Here is a 15,138-nt window from a genome sequence, read left to right as displayed (position 1 = left end):
AACTATAATGAAGAAGTAACCAAATCAGTTACTTCTTAACTTGAGAATATAAAAATACTGATTTAAATTACCACTTTACTTTTGTATATCAAGGAATGTAATGGCCAGCAAAGAAAACTAAGTAAAGATTTCTAAATGGATTCGTAGAATGGGAAATAGTTCTCCAAAGTTATCATTTAGCACTATAACAGATTTTTATTTATATATTAAATTCCCAGAACATGAAAAACATTTATAGTCAAATATAGGCTGCAAAATTTAATATTCATCATTAGCTCCCTTCATGAAGAAAAAATGAAATAACTGCAGATTTAAAAAAAAAAAAAAAACAGATAAAACATACAAAAGATATCATTAAGTCTGACTCCTGACTCTAATAATATTGCTCATTCAATAAACACATATGGAATACTTTCATATATCACAGGGTTATTATTATAAAAGTTCCAAGTTGGGACTGCATCAAGAACACACAGCAGGTCAGGAGCAAGGGTGCCTATAACCCCAGGTACTAGGGATGATGAGGCAGAAAGATTACAACTTTGAGGCCAGCCTGGACAACATGGAGAGACTTGTCTCAAAACAAAAAAAATAAAATAAAAATAAAAGGGCTGGGGATGTAGCTCGGTGGTAGAGCAACCCTGTACAGCAAAAACACCAGTACAGAAAAAACAAAGCAAAATAAGCCCCTCTCCACCCCCCAACAAAGAACACTTAGCAGGCAGTATCTTATTCAATGAGGAAATGCTAGCAGCATCAAACTAAAACCATCATCAAAACAAGTCTCCATTACAAGATGTCTCCATTTAAACACTGCATAGATATGCTGGCCAATGCAATTAGACTAAAGAAAATAATTAGAGATATAAAAGTTACAAAAGAAGAAGTAAAACAGCCCCTATTTACAGATGACATGCTAATATATGTGGAAAATTCTAAAACAAACAAAAAGCACCGAAGGAGAAAAATAGTAAAACAATTCAATAAAGCAGCAGATTAGAAAATATTTTTTAAAAATTAATAGTTTCCATAAAAACAAACAACCAATCAGAAGATTACAATGGAAAAGAAAACCACATTTTCAAAAGCAACAAAAATGATAATATCCTTCAGAATAAACTGAAGAAATATTTAAACCCTATATAAGGTTATATATAAACTGTGCCTAATGACACAAAAATTAATGGAACAAATGGGGTTCCATTGTTCTTGGATAGGTCAACTCAGTATTGTCAAGATATTGGTTCTCCAATTTATAAATTTAATGCAATACCTATAAAAAGAACAATAAGCTTTTATGTGGGACTAGAAAAAATTGACACTTAAAGTTCATATACTAACACAAACATAAAAGAATACTGAAGAAAACCTTGTTTAAAACAAAACAAGGAGCTGGGGTTGTGGCTCAGTGGTAGAGCACTTGCCTAGCATGTGTAAGGCACTGGGTTTGTTTCTTAGCACCCCATATGAATAAATAAACAAAATAAAGGTCCATTAACATCTTAAAAAAAAAAAACTATAAGAATGAGCCTCCAGGCATGGTGGTTCACACCTATAATTCCAGCAACCCAGGAGGCTTAGGCAGGAGGATCCTGAGTTCAAAGCCAGCCTCAGCAACTCAGCCAGGCACTAAGCAACTCAGCAAAATGTTGTTTCTAATAAAATACAAAAAAGGGCTGGGGATATGGCTTGGTGGTTAAGAGACACATTAAGAGACACTGGGTTCAATCCCTGGTATATATAAGAATGACACTATCAAATACTAAAACAGGCTATAATACCTCAATAATTGAAATTAGTAAAACGCCATTTAATCCTTCAGATTGGTAAAACTTGGAAAGCTTGACAACATATGGCAAGGCTTTGGAAAACAGGCACTTTCATAAACTGCTGGTGGAAATTCAAAATAGTTCTCTCCTACAAAGGGAATTTGGCAATATTTAACAAAACTATATATATATATATATATATATATATATATATATATATATATATATATATACACACACACACACATATATATATATATATCTTTCCATTGCTACTTCAATTCCCACTTTAGAAATTTACTCTGAAGATACATCTGCAACAATTCAAAAATAGGTTTGTATAATAGATATGGAGAGGATCACTCATCATTATATACTATGCTAATATACTGAAAATAACCTAAATGCCATTATATTGGGGATTGGTTGTGTAAAGTAGGATGCACACACATAATGGAACACTATGCAACTGCCTAAAAAAGGGGGAAAAAAAACAAAACTAGACTCTATAAACTTACTGTTAAGTTCTTCAAGAAGTATTAAGGTGAAGAAAGGCAAAATACAAAAGAAGTGCTTTCTTCATTTAGAGAATGAAAACTAATATATAACTTATATATGTGTGTGTACATCCTCATTTTTGCAAAAAGAAACAAAAGAAGGATACCCTGAAACTACAAAAATTGATTAACAACTAAGCATGAGTGGGAACGAATAGAAAAGATAAGGAAAGCAAGGGAGTAACCTCCAAGTACACCTTTTCTTAAACTCTGCTGTTAGAAATCTTAACATTCAGTAATGAAGTTAAATGAATGAAGTTAAAGGATGAATGGAAAACAAAATTGAATACAGATGGGAAAATAATAATTTTATTATATTTTAAGTGAGTAACACCCAGGAAAAATAACCCCACCATTGTGGTGTGATTTTGTTTGTTTGTTTTTTTTTTTTTACACAGAATCTCCCTATATCACCCAGGCTGGCCCTGAACTCCTGGGTTGAAGAGATCCTCCTGCCACAGCCTTCCCAGTACCTGGAATGATAGGTGTGTGCCACCCTGTGGGGCTATACAGTGAATTCTTTTTTTTTTTTTTAGGCCAAACCTCTAACAATGTATGTTCAGTCCAAACACAAAAAAGAATTGCAAACAAATCTATTCTATTTGGTAGGTTTGATTTTGGTAGTGATATGGGTGTAAGAATTCTGAAAATATTTCATATGTATTATAGAACTGAGAAATGAGTAAATATATTGTTGTAGGATTTAGAGTTTCCATTACAGGTAAAGAAAGAAGGGGAAAAAAAAATTATGTGGACTGTAATTGGAGGTATCAACACAGCCTCATGATTTTCAAAATACAAATGCTTTTATATAAAATAAATGTATTTCCTAGCACTGTCCTCTAGAAGAGCCTAGAAGAAAAAATTACCCAATAACAACTAACATATCTATTACCCAGATCTTGGTTTCTATGTACCATTCCACACTAAAAGAAACAAGACTTCTTAGAGAAAATAGCTGATTCTAGAGCCATGTAAGCAAAACACAAGTCAACCCCAGTAGATCTTCTATTATCAGAAAACAAGGAAAGGCTTAAAATATATATATGTATATGTGTATGTGTGTGTGTGTGTGTGTGTGTATACACATCTGAAAAAGACAATGGAAAGCCATTCTGAAAGGGCTCCCACTGCCAAATTCAAGCAGCAAACACATAGCAAAAATAGATTTTTAAAAACTATATAAAATGAAAATCTAATGAATAAATAAGAATGAAAATAATCCCCTTACTGTAGACTACTAGCTTATAAATACAGAAGGAATGAAAGAATTAGAAAATAAGTATCATGCAAAAATCACAGTAATAACTGATTCAAATGCAAGAACACCAAACACTAGGTACAAATGTGATGGTGAGCAAGATATTTTCATGGTCTCAAAGTATTTTCCCATAGGTTAACTTAATTACAAAAGAGAAAAAAAAAAACTTTCAGTGGAAAACCCAGGAGAATACCACCTTAACCAAAATTAACATCAGCAATAATAGAACAAAAGGATATCTAGTGCCTTTTGCCAAAAATGCCTAACCTAAATCTGACCCTAAAAAAAAATTGCCAGAAAGATGCAAATTTTATAGTAAATCTGACCCATAATGTTTAAAACGGTAAATCATGCTAGGTGTGGTGGCACATGTCTGTAGTCCCAGGATCACAAGTTCAAAGCCAGCCTCAGAATTTAGCAGGACCCCAAGCAACTTAGGGCCTGTCTCAAAATAAATGGGGACCTGCCTCAGTGGTTAAGACCCCTGGGTTCAATCCAGTACCAAAAAAAGAAAAAAGGCAACATCATAAAAGATACAGAAAAGCTGAAACACTGGAAATAAAATAACTAAATGTAATATATGATCATGGATGGGATGCAGTGGTATAAAAGACATTTGGGACAACTTGCAAAATCTGATTTAAGGTCTGTATGTTAGATAATACAGTTGTATTCATGTTCAAATTTTCTGAATTTGATAACTGCACATTTTTACATTAGAGAATGTTTTTATTCTTGGATAATATGATTAAAATAATTACAGGTCACTATATCAGTAATGATATCAACTGATTAAAGAGCAATAATAGTAACAATACTGTATAAAAACAAATATATAAAGCAAAAATGACAAAATAATAATGAACTGATAGAGCTAGATGAATTGTAAATAAAGGTTCACATGCAGGTAGCAAAAAATAAATAAATAAGCATAGGGGATGTGGCTCAGTGGTAGAGCAATTGCCTAACATGTGCTAGGCCCTGGATTTGATCCCTAATACTACAAATAATAATAATAATAAATAATTAACCATTTTAAACAGAGAAAAGATGGCGTAGGAAAGAAAAATGAATGACTATCCCTTTCAACTGGACTATCCCAAAAATCAGACAAATTTTTTACTACTAGATTGAATTAATATATTCCAATGTGGAGCTAGCTGGAAAAAAGGACTCCAAAATTCACAAGTTTGACTCTTTAATGGTATAAACTGAAAACCTTATATCAAACTATAAGCACTGTTGACAGGTTTCCTATTACTTGTGAGCACACTTGGAGGTTCAGACTACAGTACTAACTACTATTTACAAAGAACTACACAGTCTGATTTAAGCTCAAGCAAATTCAATCTATGAAACATGGAAAGTGTGATCAACCTTGGTATTATTATTTTTTAAGCTATCTTTATTTTTTGTTTATTTATTTTTATATGGTGCTGAGGATCATATGTGCAAGGCAAGCGCTGTGCCACTGATCCACAACCCCAGCTGAATCTGGGTATTATTACTGAGAAATTTAAATTCAGCCACAAGTCTAAAATACTAAGGAATTAGACATTGTTGGTATTGTTAGGTATTATCTAGGTGTAGAGCCCTAAACTATGGCCTCTACCATATTATTTTCTTTTTACATTTTCATTTATTTGTTTTTGCAGTGCTGAAGATTGAATCTAGTAACTTTTACATATTAGAAAAGCACTAGACCACCAATCTATATCCCCAATCTTTACCCATTTTGACAGAATAATATTCCCACTGACCTCACATATTTATACTAACATTTTACTTACTTGAAATTAATTACTTGCAGAAGTACAAAATAAAATTTCAACCTGAATACTTTACTGTGAAAGAAAATTCACTATAATTATATAAAAAACAACATCTCCATGCACATAACAACTAACCACTGAGCACAGTAAGAAAAAGTTGATCAAGTATGATGATAAGAATGCAAAACCAGAATTATAGACACTTGCCATATTTTACAATAAGATGTATATCCAAACAATGAATTATCAATACAGCTTAATTCAAATTCTCCTTCATTAAAAAAACAACTTTACAGCTTAGCCCTGTTAAATGGTACTAAAAAGTGATTTACTGGCAAAAACAAAAGTCATACATACCTGAACACGGTATATACCTAAAGATACTTAGCAAATGTGCATTATAGGGTAGAAGGGTATGTTTAAGATAATGCTTTAAAAATGTAAAGTAGGTCTATTCCCAGGGAAAGAAGTGGGACGGTGTGTTCTGAAAATATGTAAAATATATTTCCTGACTGGCAATTGTGGCTGACATTTAAGATTAGGAGTTAGATACAAACCAGAGATTGTTCTTTATTTGTTTCTTTCAAGAAGTAACCCATATGCCTCAGAAAGAAAAGTTTGAGTGGTGTAAATAATTCTTTTCTAAATATGTTTTTAAGATTAACAGCAATTATTTCTTAAATGTGGAAAAAAAGTCTCACAAAGAAAATGTTTTTGAAAAATGAAGATATTGCATTAAACAAACTATTTATTAGTATTGTTATTTTTATAGGAATTCACATGTTAACTTCCCTAAGTAGTACTGAAATAGTCCTCACCAAGACAAGGATTTAATAAACTCAATATAACAAATGTATCCCATCTTGGAAGAATATTTTCAACACCTATATTTTAAAAAGTTATACATTAAGAAAATTATCCATTTAGAAATGACTAAAGGAAAACTTATTTCTAGTTAATTTTTTAAAATTCAATTTATAAAACAAGATAAGTTAGGATTTGATAGTTCATTTGTTTCTCCTCCCCCACTCTCTTAACTGACATAGAGTTCTTGTTACCTTCCCTGAAGCCCAGACATGAAGTATAGGGTGTGTCCAGGCTCTGCTTAGAAATGACAGATACAGCTTAAGCAGGTGCCCCTAGACCAGATTGTCCCCTGGAGGTTTTGTTCTGGATGAAGCCCTGGCCAATGTTTTGATGCCAAGTTAAACCAGTTATCTCAGCAACTAAATTGGTTTCATTACAATACTTAGATCAACTGTTCTCAAACTTAGTGTACTTAAGAATCACCTGAGGCATTCTTTTAAAAATACAAAGTTTTAGACTATTAATAGCTAAAACCACTGATCAATCTTAGCATTACTAAATGAAAACAACTAAACTTGTGGATATGATGAAAAGCAAAGCACTACTTATGAAGTATATCTAAAATATTGAAGCTGTATGTTACCAACCTTTAGATAAATTAATTTTCAAGAAATAATACCGGATAGAGGAACAAGTTAATTGACACTAGAAGGAAGTAATCGACCAAATCCAGAATTTGGGACAATCTAAATGACTAATGACCCAATTAGTTTAAACAAATCAATGGCACAATGTGAAAAGAGAAAGGGAACTGTTAAAGACTTACAAGATTTAAATAGCCCAAACATCAAAAGCAACACATTCTTCCTGCCCTCCCCTCCAAAATTTCTGTTGCAATAAGTAGTAGAGTACTGCAAACACTGTCATTGGTATTAATGGAATCATGGATCTACCATTTGGGGGCAACATCTCAGAATGTAATAGCTATTCACAGACATCATCTAGAGATTTCAGTTCCAGCAATAGGTTATTGCAATGTACCTAGTCAAATGGGCATGTATTTTGTAAAAATGAATAAACCCTCTGAATTCACAGCATAATGAATATGCAATATTATCCAAGCCCAAGTGAAATTTCTTTGTTTTGAAAAAGAAAAATGTCTGATCCCATTTTAGAAACAATTCTTGGAAAGCTTAATGAAATTCATAACCTGAATGCTGAGATTGAAAATTTGCTTTTACCAACTCTTTATTACAAGACCCCTAAAAGTTTTACTTCCTCCATAACACACTAGTAAATTTTATGATAGGTGACCAATACTGATTACTACATATGCATTTTTATGCACTTCTGAATAAGCCAAACGAAGCTGTGAACTTTTTTGACTCCACTATGAACATATGAACTAATAATATTACATGTATTTACTTTAAATTCAAGTCATTTCCATAAAAATTGCACTTACAATTTCAAGCCATAAAATATTTAAAGGTAATGTTTAATAATACGAACATCTCCACTGTTAAAACATCAGTAAAGGTTGGTCCTTAAACCAGTCTCAACTTCTAAACAGCTTTTCCCTAATATCAAAATTCATGATATGACTTTTCAGTTTTTGAAGTCATGGTAGTGAAGCAAATACTAATTTTTATCAGGACTAGCATTGTAATTCAACAAAAGTAATTATTACTGTACCAAACAATTTGATAAATAATTCTGCCATGATTTGCTAGAGATTTGTTTAGACAAATTTTAAAAACAAAATTTCAAGTACAAACATCCTATTTTTAAAAAGCAGAATCTAGTTAGAATGATGAACAGGAGGGGTAAAAAGGAGCAGGTACTTAACTTTTGGGGGTTGCTGGTTCAAATAAGAGCCTTAAGTGTAAAGACTAAACCATTACGGGCATGGCAGTTGTGCACACCTATAATCCCAGTGGCTCAGGAGACTAAAACAGAAGGATCACAAGTTCAAAGCCAGCGTCAGCAACTTAGTGAGGTGCTAAGCAACTCAGCAAGACCCTGTCTCTAAATAAAATATTAAAAAGGGGATGTGGCTCAATGGTTAAGTGCCCCTGGGCTCAATTTCCCAAACTGTGTTCAGAATAACTTAGTAGGACTTCCTCAAGCATGGGGTATTGTAACATTTTAACAGTGTAGTGGTGTTTGGGGAAAACCGTTCACTATGAGGTGATAAAAGAGACAAAAAATAGTGTGAATCTCCAAATTTTCTGGAGATCACAACACACATTAACAAAACAAAGTCTTCAAGAAATACTGTGTAAACTAACCCAACTTTAGCTTTACTGCTCAGATCATTAGGCTTCATTTCAAGAAAACATGTTAACATTTCAGAAAAACTAGTGTTTCACAGTGGCTAGTTGGAATTTTTACTGTAATTGACCTTGCATACCAAAGAGGAGGATGATGGTGGTGGTGATGGTGGTGGTAGATCAAAGAAGCAGCTCTTACTCTATTTTACCACCCCCTACTCTATCCTGCTCCATATGTCTTCATAATTCCCAATTCAGGCAAAATTCATTTTTATCATTAATCTTTAGTAGGCCTAGAAAATGCACAATAAGCAGCCTTCATAAATAAGAATAAAAAGTTTTCTTAATATATATTAAGTATTTGCTTGACAATATAGTTAAATTCCAAGGAATTAAAATCTTTGTTTTTCCTTCCCTTCCCAACTTCCAATTTCATTTAGTTGGAGAATATAAGAGATCCACAGTAGTGATAGACTTTTCTATCAAAGACATTATAGTGGATTTTGCATACAATCAACTATGAAAATACGAAGACCACAACAGAACAGAAAAGTAGAAATATAAAAGAATGCCTCTGTTCAAGATTAGACATTTTTAGTTAACAACCAAGGCAGAAAATTTAAATGCAAAAAAGAATGTAAACATTTTAGGAGTTATGAAATTCTTAGTTTGTATCCTCAGCAAAATCTGTAACCTCAGTGAACTACCTATCAAGAAAAAAGGAGACGATTCCTACTTTAGGCAAATCTAAGCTGTCTGAAAACACGGCTTCTGAGATACTGAAAACATTGATTCCAAGACACCAACATTAACCTAAGTGAGCTCTGAACAGTCTTTCAACATTCTCCACTTTCTACTCCTACTTTCGAAGTCCACATGCCTTTCAAAAATGTAACATAGTATTAGAAAATAGCAAAATCAGGTTTATCCAAAATTTGAGTTTATAAAATTAAATTTAAAATACATACATGAATACTTATTCAGACACAATTGTTTCCCCAGTCTATTACTTTCTTTTCTTGAAAGAGAATTATCTGTTTATTCAGTCTGTTAAGTAAATTCAATGTGTTACTTTATTTACTTATTTATCACAATCTTGAAGTCTTTCACTTAACTTCAAGTAACCAATAAAAGGCTTTCACTTATAATAACTAATCTACATGGTGGATACTACAGAACACATATTCATGTCACTCAACTGATAAATCTAAACTTCATCTATAGATATAACTTAAAGAAGGGCTTTACTTACCAAGAAATAAAAAGGACAATAAATTCATAATTCAATTGAAAATTCACTCTGGTGAATGCAACTGTGCAATTATGTTTCTGATTATACTAAAGGTAGGTATATATTTTTTAAAAATCATTTACTATTACAACTTTCAATGCAAGAAAACTTCTAACAGTTTGAACAAATTTTCAATGTATAAGATATCTCCTTTCCAAAAAATCAAGTTTTCTAAACTTATATGGAAATATCAAGTTAACCTTGGTGGTGGTGATGGTAGTTGTACTCTTAGTAGTTGTACTACTGGGATCAGTAAGTGAAAACAAAATTCAACTAAATATTTGAAATATTTACCTACATCTTCATTTAAAAAAAAAAAAAAGCTTCAAATTCTTAACCCAAAAAGGAGTAGCAAATATCGCAATCTTAATACCAAAACAGAACAAAAAATAAAATTTGCTAATTAAATATAGAACACATCAGACATAAATTTCCTAATATTTTAATTTATCAAAATCACCTTCATAACAATATGAATTATAAGACTGATTAAATACTACTGAACATATACCATAAACACAACTTTTATGTCCAATTTATGTATGACCTTCAAACATTTAAATTTTTTCTTTAATTTCTCCATATATAAAATTTAGGAAATTATCCTTTCATACTTCCAAAAATATTCCAACAAACATTTGTGCAAAATATTAAGATGTCCATGTCAAGAAAGAAACTAAAAGTAAATAAGAACACAAATATCACAGATGCTTAATATACAATTATTAATATTATTATTATTATTATGTTTATTTAGCAGTGCTGGAAATCAAACTCAGGGCCTCGTGCATACTAGGCAAGCACTCTACTACTGAGCTACATCCCCAGCCAACTAATACCCAATTTTTAATATACGACTTTTACACATTATCAGTAGGCATTTAGTTTTTAAAAGTTAAATGCCAATGTTAAAACAAATAATCAACAGCATTTTCATTTTGAGATCAAGAAATCTTTATAGACAATCTACACATGAATAAATGTATGTCTGATAAAACCAAGCAAACTTTTGTCAGACCATTGAACTCAAATCTCTCTATATTTAATGACTATATTTGTATCAAAAAAAACATAAGTGTTAGAGCATAGTCATGGTCAGTAGTTTGCTCTTATTTAAATGTTTATAATATTATGAAAACATGTAAGATACCAGACTAACAGCCATTCATCCAATTAATAGTAAAATCACAAGGAATATGAGCAAATATTAAACTTGTAGAGAAAGTAGAACTAACATATGTAATGACAGTTATAATAGATCAAATGAAAAAGCAGCTCATATTAAAAAATTATTCTACATGCGATTTATAAAACATGCCGCATTATCTGCTCATCAAAAACCATGATATTTAATTTGATGTAGCAAAGCGGTAACTTATAAAGTCACCTGATCACTATTTCTTACCATGAAAGGGTACTATCATGGTTAAGTAACAAAAATACTGTTAAAGCTTGACATTTATTCTGTCAGTTAAGATTTTTTCTGAGGTAGGTGTAAAACCCAGCATAATAAATATCCTCTGATTGTGCAATATTACACCAGTAGAGAAAATTCTTACAAGGTTGACAGTACTCAATTTTTAACCAGCATATTTCTTTTGTTTTTTTTTTTTTTTTTTTTTTTTTAACAAGCCATGCAAATCTTCACATGGTTTATTTTCCAAAACAAATGCTTCAACTTTTTCCTAGTAGCCTAGCTACAACCCTACAAAAACAAACCTGGAGAATGACATATGGAGGAAAAACAAGTTTAGCTAAGGACATAGTTCAAAAAGCAGTTTCTAACAAGAAAAGCCCAAATTGATCAGAGAACAATGAAAATACTTACAAACAACCTTGAAACTGTATAGTCAAAATAGTATTTATAAGCATAATTAAAGGATGATATAATCCCATGACAGAAATGACAACTGGTGTTTATGATTAACTTTTATAAAAAACTGAAGCCCAGACATTTAATTGATTATGCTAAAACTGTTAGTTTGTAATTAAAAAATACACATCTCATGAGCCACAAATATGATACAGTATCTTTAGGATATTAAATTTCAATCGATCAATCAAACACATACCAGGCATAACTTTAAAATATGTATTTTAAACAGTACAAAATCCAAATATTCCGATTGGCATAAAACCAGAACATGTATTAACATGTTCCTCTCAGTATTAGAAATGAAAATGAGCCAATGACTATCATCACAGATATAAAATTCCTATTTCTCACCCCATTACTAAATCAGCAATGTGGGAGATCAGTTTTGTTTGAGTTTTGAATTTTTATCCCTTTAAGATGTATTCTGACACACATCACACACACACACACATAACACACATTGTAACAACTAACCATATTTAATATCTTCTAGACTTCCTATGGAATTCAATAACTACTCCACAAAGTTCTGTGAATTCTTCAGCTTCAAGCCTGATGTCAATCTAAGATAGCCAATAGAAAGTACACCTGTGCAATTACTGCATTTCCTATTTCAGAATGCTGAACATAATACAGAATAACTCTTGAGAGCATTTGAAGCAATACAAAACAAATTATGCAGAAGCCACTAACAAAAACAGAAGGATATCCTGTAATCTCACTATTATCAATATTTATTAGAAAGTACTAAGTGCAAAAATTATTATTTTAGTTTTAAATATCAACCAATTAAGGACCCTCCATGGGTAAATAAACAAAAATAAAAACATGACTTCATAGTAAATTACAATCTGAAAGTATTCCTAGAATAAAACTGGGAGGAAAAAAATAAAAATATTACAAAAGATATTACCTAGAGTATATCACATACCAACTGAATATGAAATTTACTTTTGTCAAATAAGCAATCAAAACATAAGGGAAAGAATAAAAGAAAAATCAAACAATAGTATGTAGTTTCATATTATCCTCATTTTTCTGAAGATCCTGAACATGTTTAGGTGGCTCAGAAATTCAACAAAAAAATTAGAATAATCCTGGTCATGTAAGGCACCTACATATTATGATAGGCAGAAATACTCTGTTGAAATACTATTGAATGACTCAGTACAAGACCATAAGTTTCGTTTTTTCTTAAATTCTGAAAGTCCGAATTTTAAAAGGTAAAAGGAGTTCCCAAAACAAAGAAAAAAAATTTCCCAAAGGTTACAAAGTTTCATTAACTATATTAACTCTTTTACTAAGCATCACCTTTCTGCCCCTCAGTGGATATCAAGCAATCAGTAACAATGTCACAAAAGAATGTTTACCAAGATAGGGAGTGAGAAGTCACCTGTAATGATTTTGTATGAAAAATGTAAATAATCCTAAAATGAGTGAGGAAAACTTTACCTTCCTACAATCCCTCATCTTATTGACATTAAATGTTTCTCCGAATAAAATTAACAAGAGATTAGAAACTGTTTGGTGTGCAAGGTTTGCTTTTTGTTTTGGAAAAAAAGAAAAACTTCTCATAAGTCCCTTATTTCCAAATACTGTGGAAAAGTCTCTACTACTCACCGCAAGTAATACTGTTTTAAAGCAAAGGCAGCGTTAGAACAACTTCTGGGAAAGTTGAACTCTTCAACAATTTCTCCCCACTGATTCTTCTCAGAAACCTGTTAAAAACATTCACACTTGTCTGAAAGTGCTCAATCCAAGAAAAACCTAACCTAACCATGAAATAAATACCCATTCTGCAGAGATCTGTAGACACTAAGGCATCACTGGTTGGTTCAGATCGATCCGTAAGAGTTACTAAGCAAGGTCTGCTTGAATCACTGTGTTTTCACCAGAAAGCCCTGTATTTAGCAGCACTTGTTTTGTTTGGGGGGGGTATGGTGGGTTTGTTTTGTTTTTGAAGCCCGGACAATAACCAATCGCAAGTCCCTCTGTCGCCCCCTTTTAAATCTCAACGCGGTCCGTTTACACTTAAAGAAAAAAAAAAAAAGTTCAAAAGGATCAATACTGTTCCGGACAGCGACATCCGCGGGTTCTGGGGGGGCCGGGGCCGGATCCGATTCCGATCCCTCTCCCAGATCTATCCATCTCCATAGGCCCTTCTTTGAGGCCTACAGCTTCTGCCTAGCCTTGAAGCCTAAGATGGCTATTTGGAGACAGGTCCTGGTTTCTTTTGTTAGCTGTATAAAACGAGGGCGACCGGGCCGACGCGGTGCCCCCGGCAGCCGAGATCATTTCGCAGCCGATTATCGATGTTAAACCTGCCCGCGCTAATTTTGAGTTGCACGAAAACTGCTCTCAGAGTCTGTGTGTCTCTGTGTCTCCGCCTGTGCTAGAGCGGCAGCGGCGGCAGAGCTGATGAGCGGGCGGGCGGGCGGGCGCGCGGCGCGGGGCGGGCGCGGGGCTCGGGCAGGCGCCCCGCACGCCCGCACTCCCCGCAGCGGCGCTCAGACCCCGCCGGGTCGGCCGGGCACCGGGCAGGACGCGAGCCGGCGCCGGGCCGCCCGCCCGCCCGAGCCCCGCACCCGCCGCGCGCACGCGAGCCACCAGGCCAAAAACAGCCCCGCCGCCGTCCGCCTCCGTGCCACTGGCTGCGAGCGAAAAGAACGCCTTTTGCCCCCGCGGGCAGCCCCCCCAGCCCCGAGCGCCCACTCCGGGGTCAAAGGAGACTTTTTGGAAGAGACCAGCGAGAGGGAAATACAAATTAAAACTTCCACTCACCTTCGCGAATCCGCCTAAAGTAGTGACTCTGGTGTAGAGACCGTGAAGATCCAGCTCCTTCCCACCCACCGCAGGGATTTTTTTAAAAGGCGACCTGCGGGAGAGAGAAAGCCCCGCACTTGTCAGCCGGGACCCCGCGCCCGGCCCGGGCGGGAGAGCCCCGTTCGCCCCGGCTCGCCCCGGCGCTGCCCCCCCGGTTCTGCTCTCACCCTCTGCTGTGGTGGAACTGCCGCAGCTCGTCCAGGAAAGCGAGTCCCTTTCTCCGCTCGTCCGGAGGCGCCTTCCCCGTCGAGTTTGCCATTATTTTTTCAAAGGAGGTTTTTTAAAAACCCAGATCGGTGTTTTAAAAGCGCCCCCCGCTCCCAGCGCTTCCTACCAGAGCCCGGAGCCCATTCCTCGGCCGGCGGCGGCGGGGCTCAGTCATGGGCCGGCGGTGGTGGCGGCGGCGGCGGCGGCGGCGGCGCAGGGAGGGAGGGAGGGAGGGGGAGGAGGAGGAGGAGGAGGGGAAGGAGGGAGCTGGAGGCCAGGGGGAGAGGAGGGAAGGAGGGAGGGGAATTTCTAAAAAAGTTTAAAGAAATCGGAGCGAAACTAGAGGGGCAGGCGACTGCCGGATCCGCGCGAAGCCGCGGGGCGAGCGCGGCCCCCACCCCTTCCTTCCCTCCCTCCCCGCGGCCCGGCTCTCGCCCGCCTCTCAGCGCCGCCGGCCCTGGCGGCTCGGCCCGGGGACGCGATTCAACATGGTGCTGCTGCC

General features: G+C 35.2%; 1 protein-coding gene across 1 annotated transcript in view; it reads right to left on the bottom strand.

Annotated features, from left to right (window-relative positions):
- Nucleotides 1-14,842, bottom strand: part of Arid2 (AT-rich interaction domain 2) — a 178,291-nt gene extending 163,449 nt beyond the window's left edge. The window contains exons 1-3 of the mRNA XM_046435922.2: nucleotides 14,597-14,842; nucleotides 14,388-14,481; nucleotides 13,227-13,324 (exon numbers count right to left, since the gene is read on the bottom strand). Coding sequence (XP_046291878.1) covers nucleotides 13,227-13,324; nucleotides 14,388-14,481; nucleotides 14,597-14,688 — 284 coding nt within the window. The 5' untranslated portion in view covers nucleotides 14,689-14,842. The remainder of the gene's footprint in view (nucleotides 1-13,226; nucleotides 13,325-14,387; nucleotides 14,482-14,596) is intronic.
- Between the last annotated feature and the right edge of the window lie 296 nt (nucleotides 14,843-15,138).

This window comes from Marmota monax, unplaced genomic scaffold (assembly GCF_021218885.2).
Source record: "Marmota monax isolate L192 unplaced genomic scaffold, Marmota_monax_Labrador192_F-V1.1 WCK01_AAM20220418_F8-fsc00012, whole genome shotgun sequence".
In the NCBI taxonomy this organism is placed as follows: Eukaryota; Metazoa; Chordata; class Mammalia; order Rodentia; family Sciuridae; genus Marmota; species Marmota monax.
Note: the sequence above shows the minus strand (reverse complement) of the source record. Positions and strands in the feature narration are given on the sequence as shown.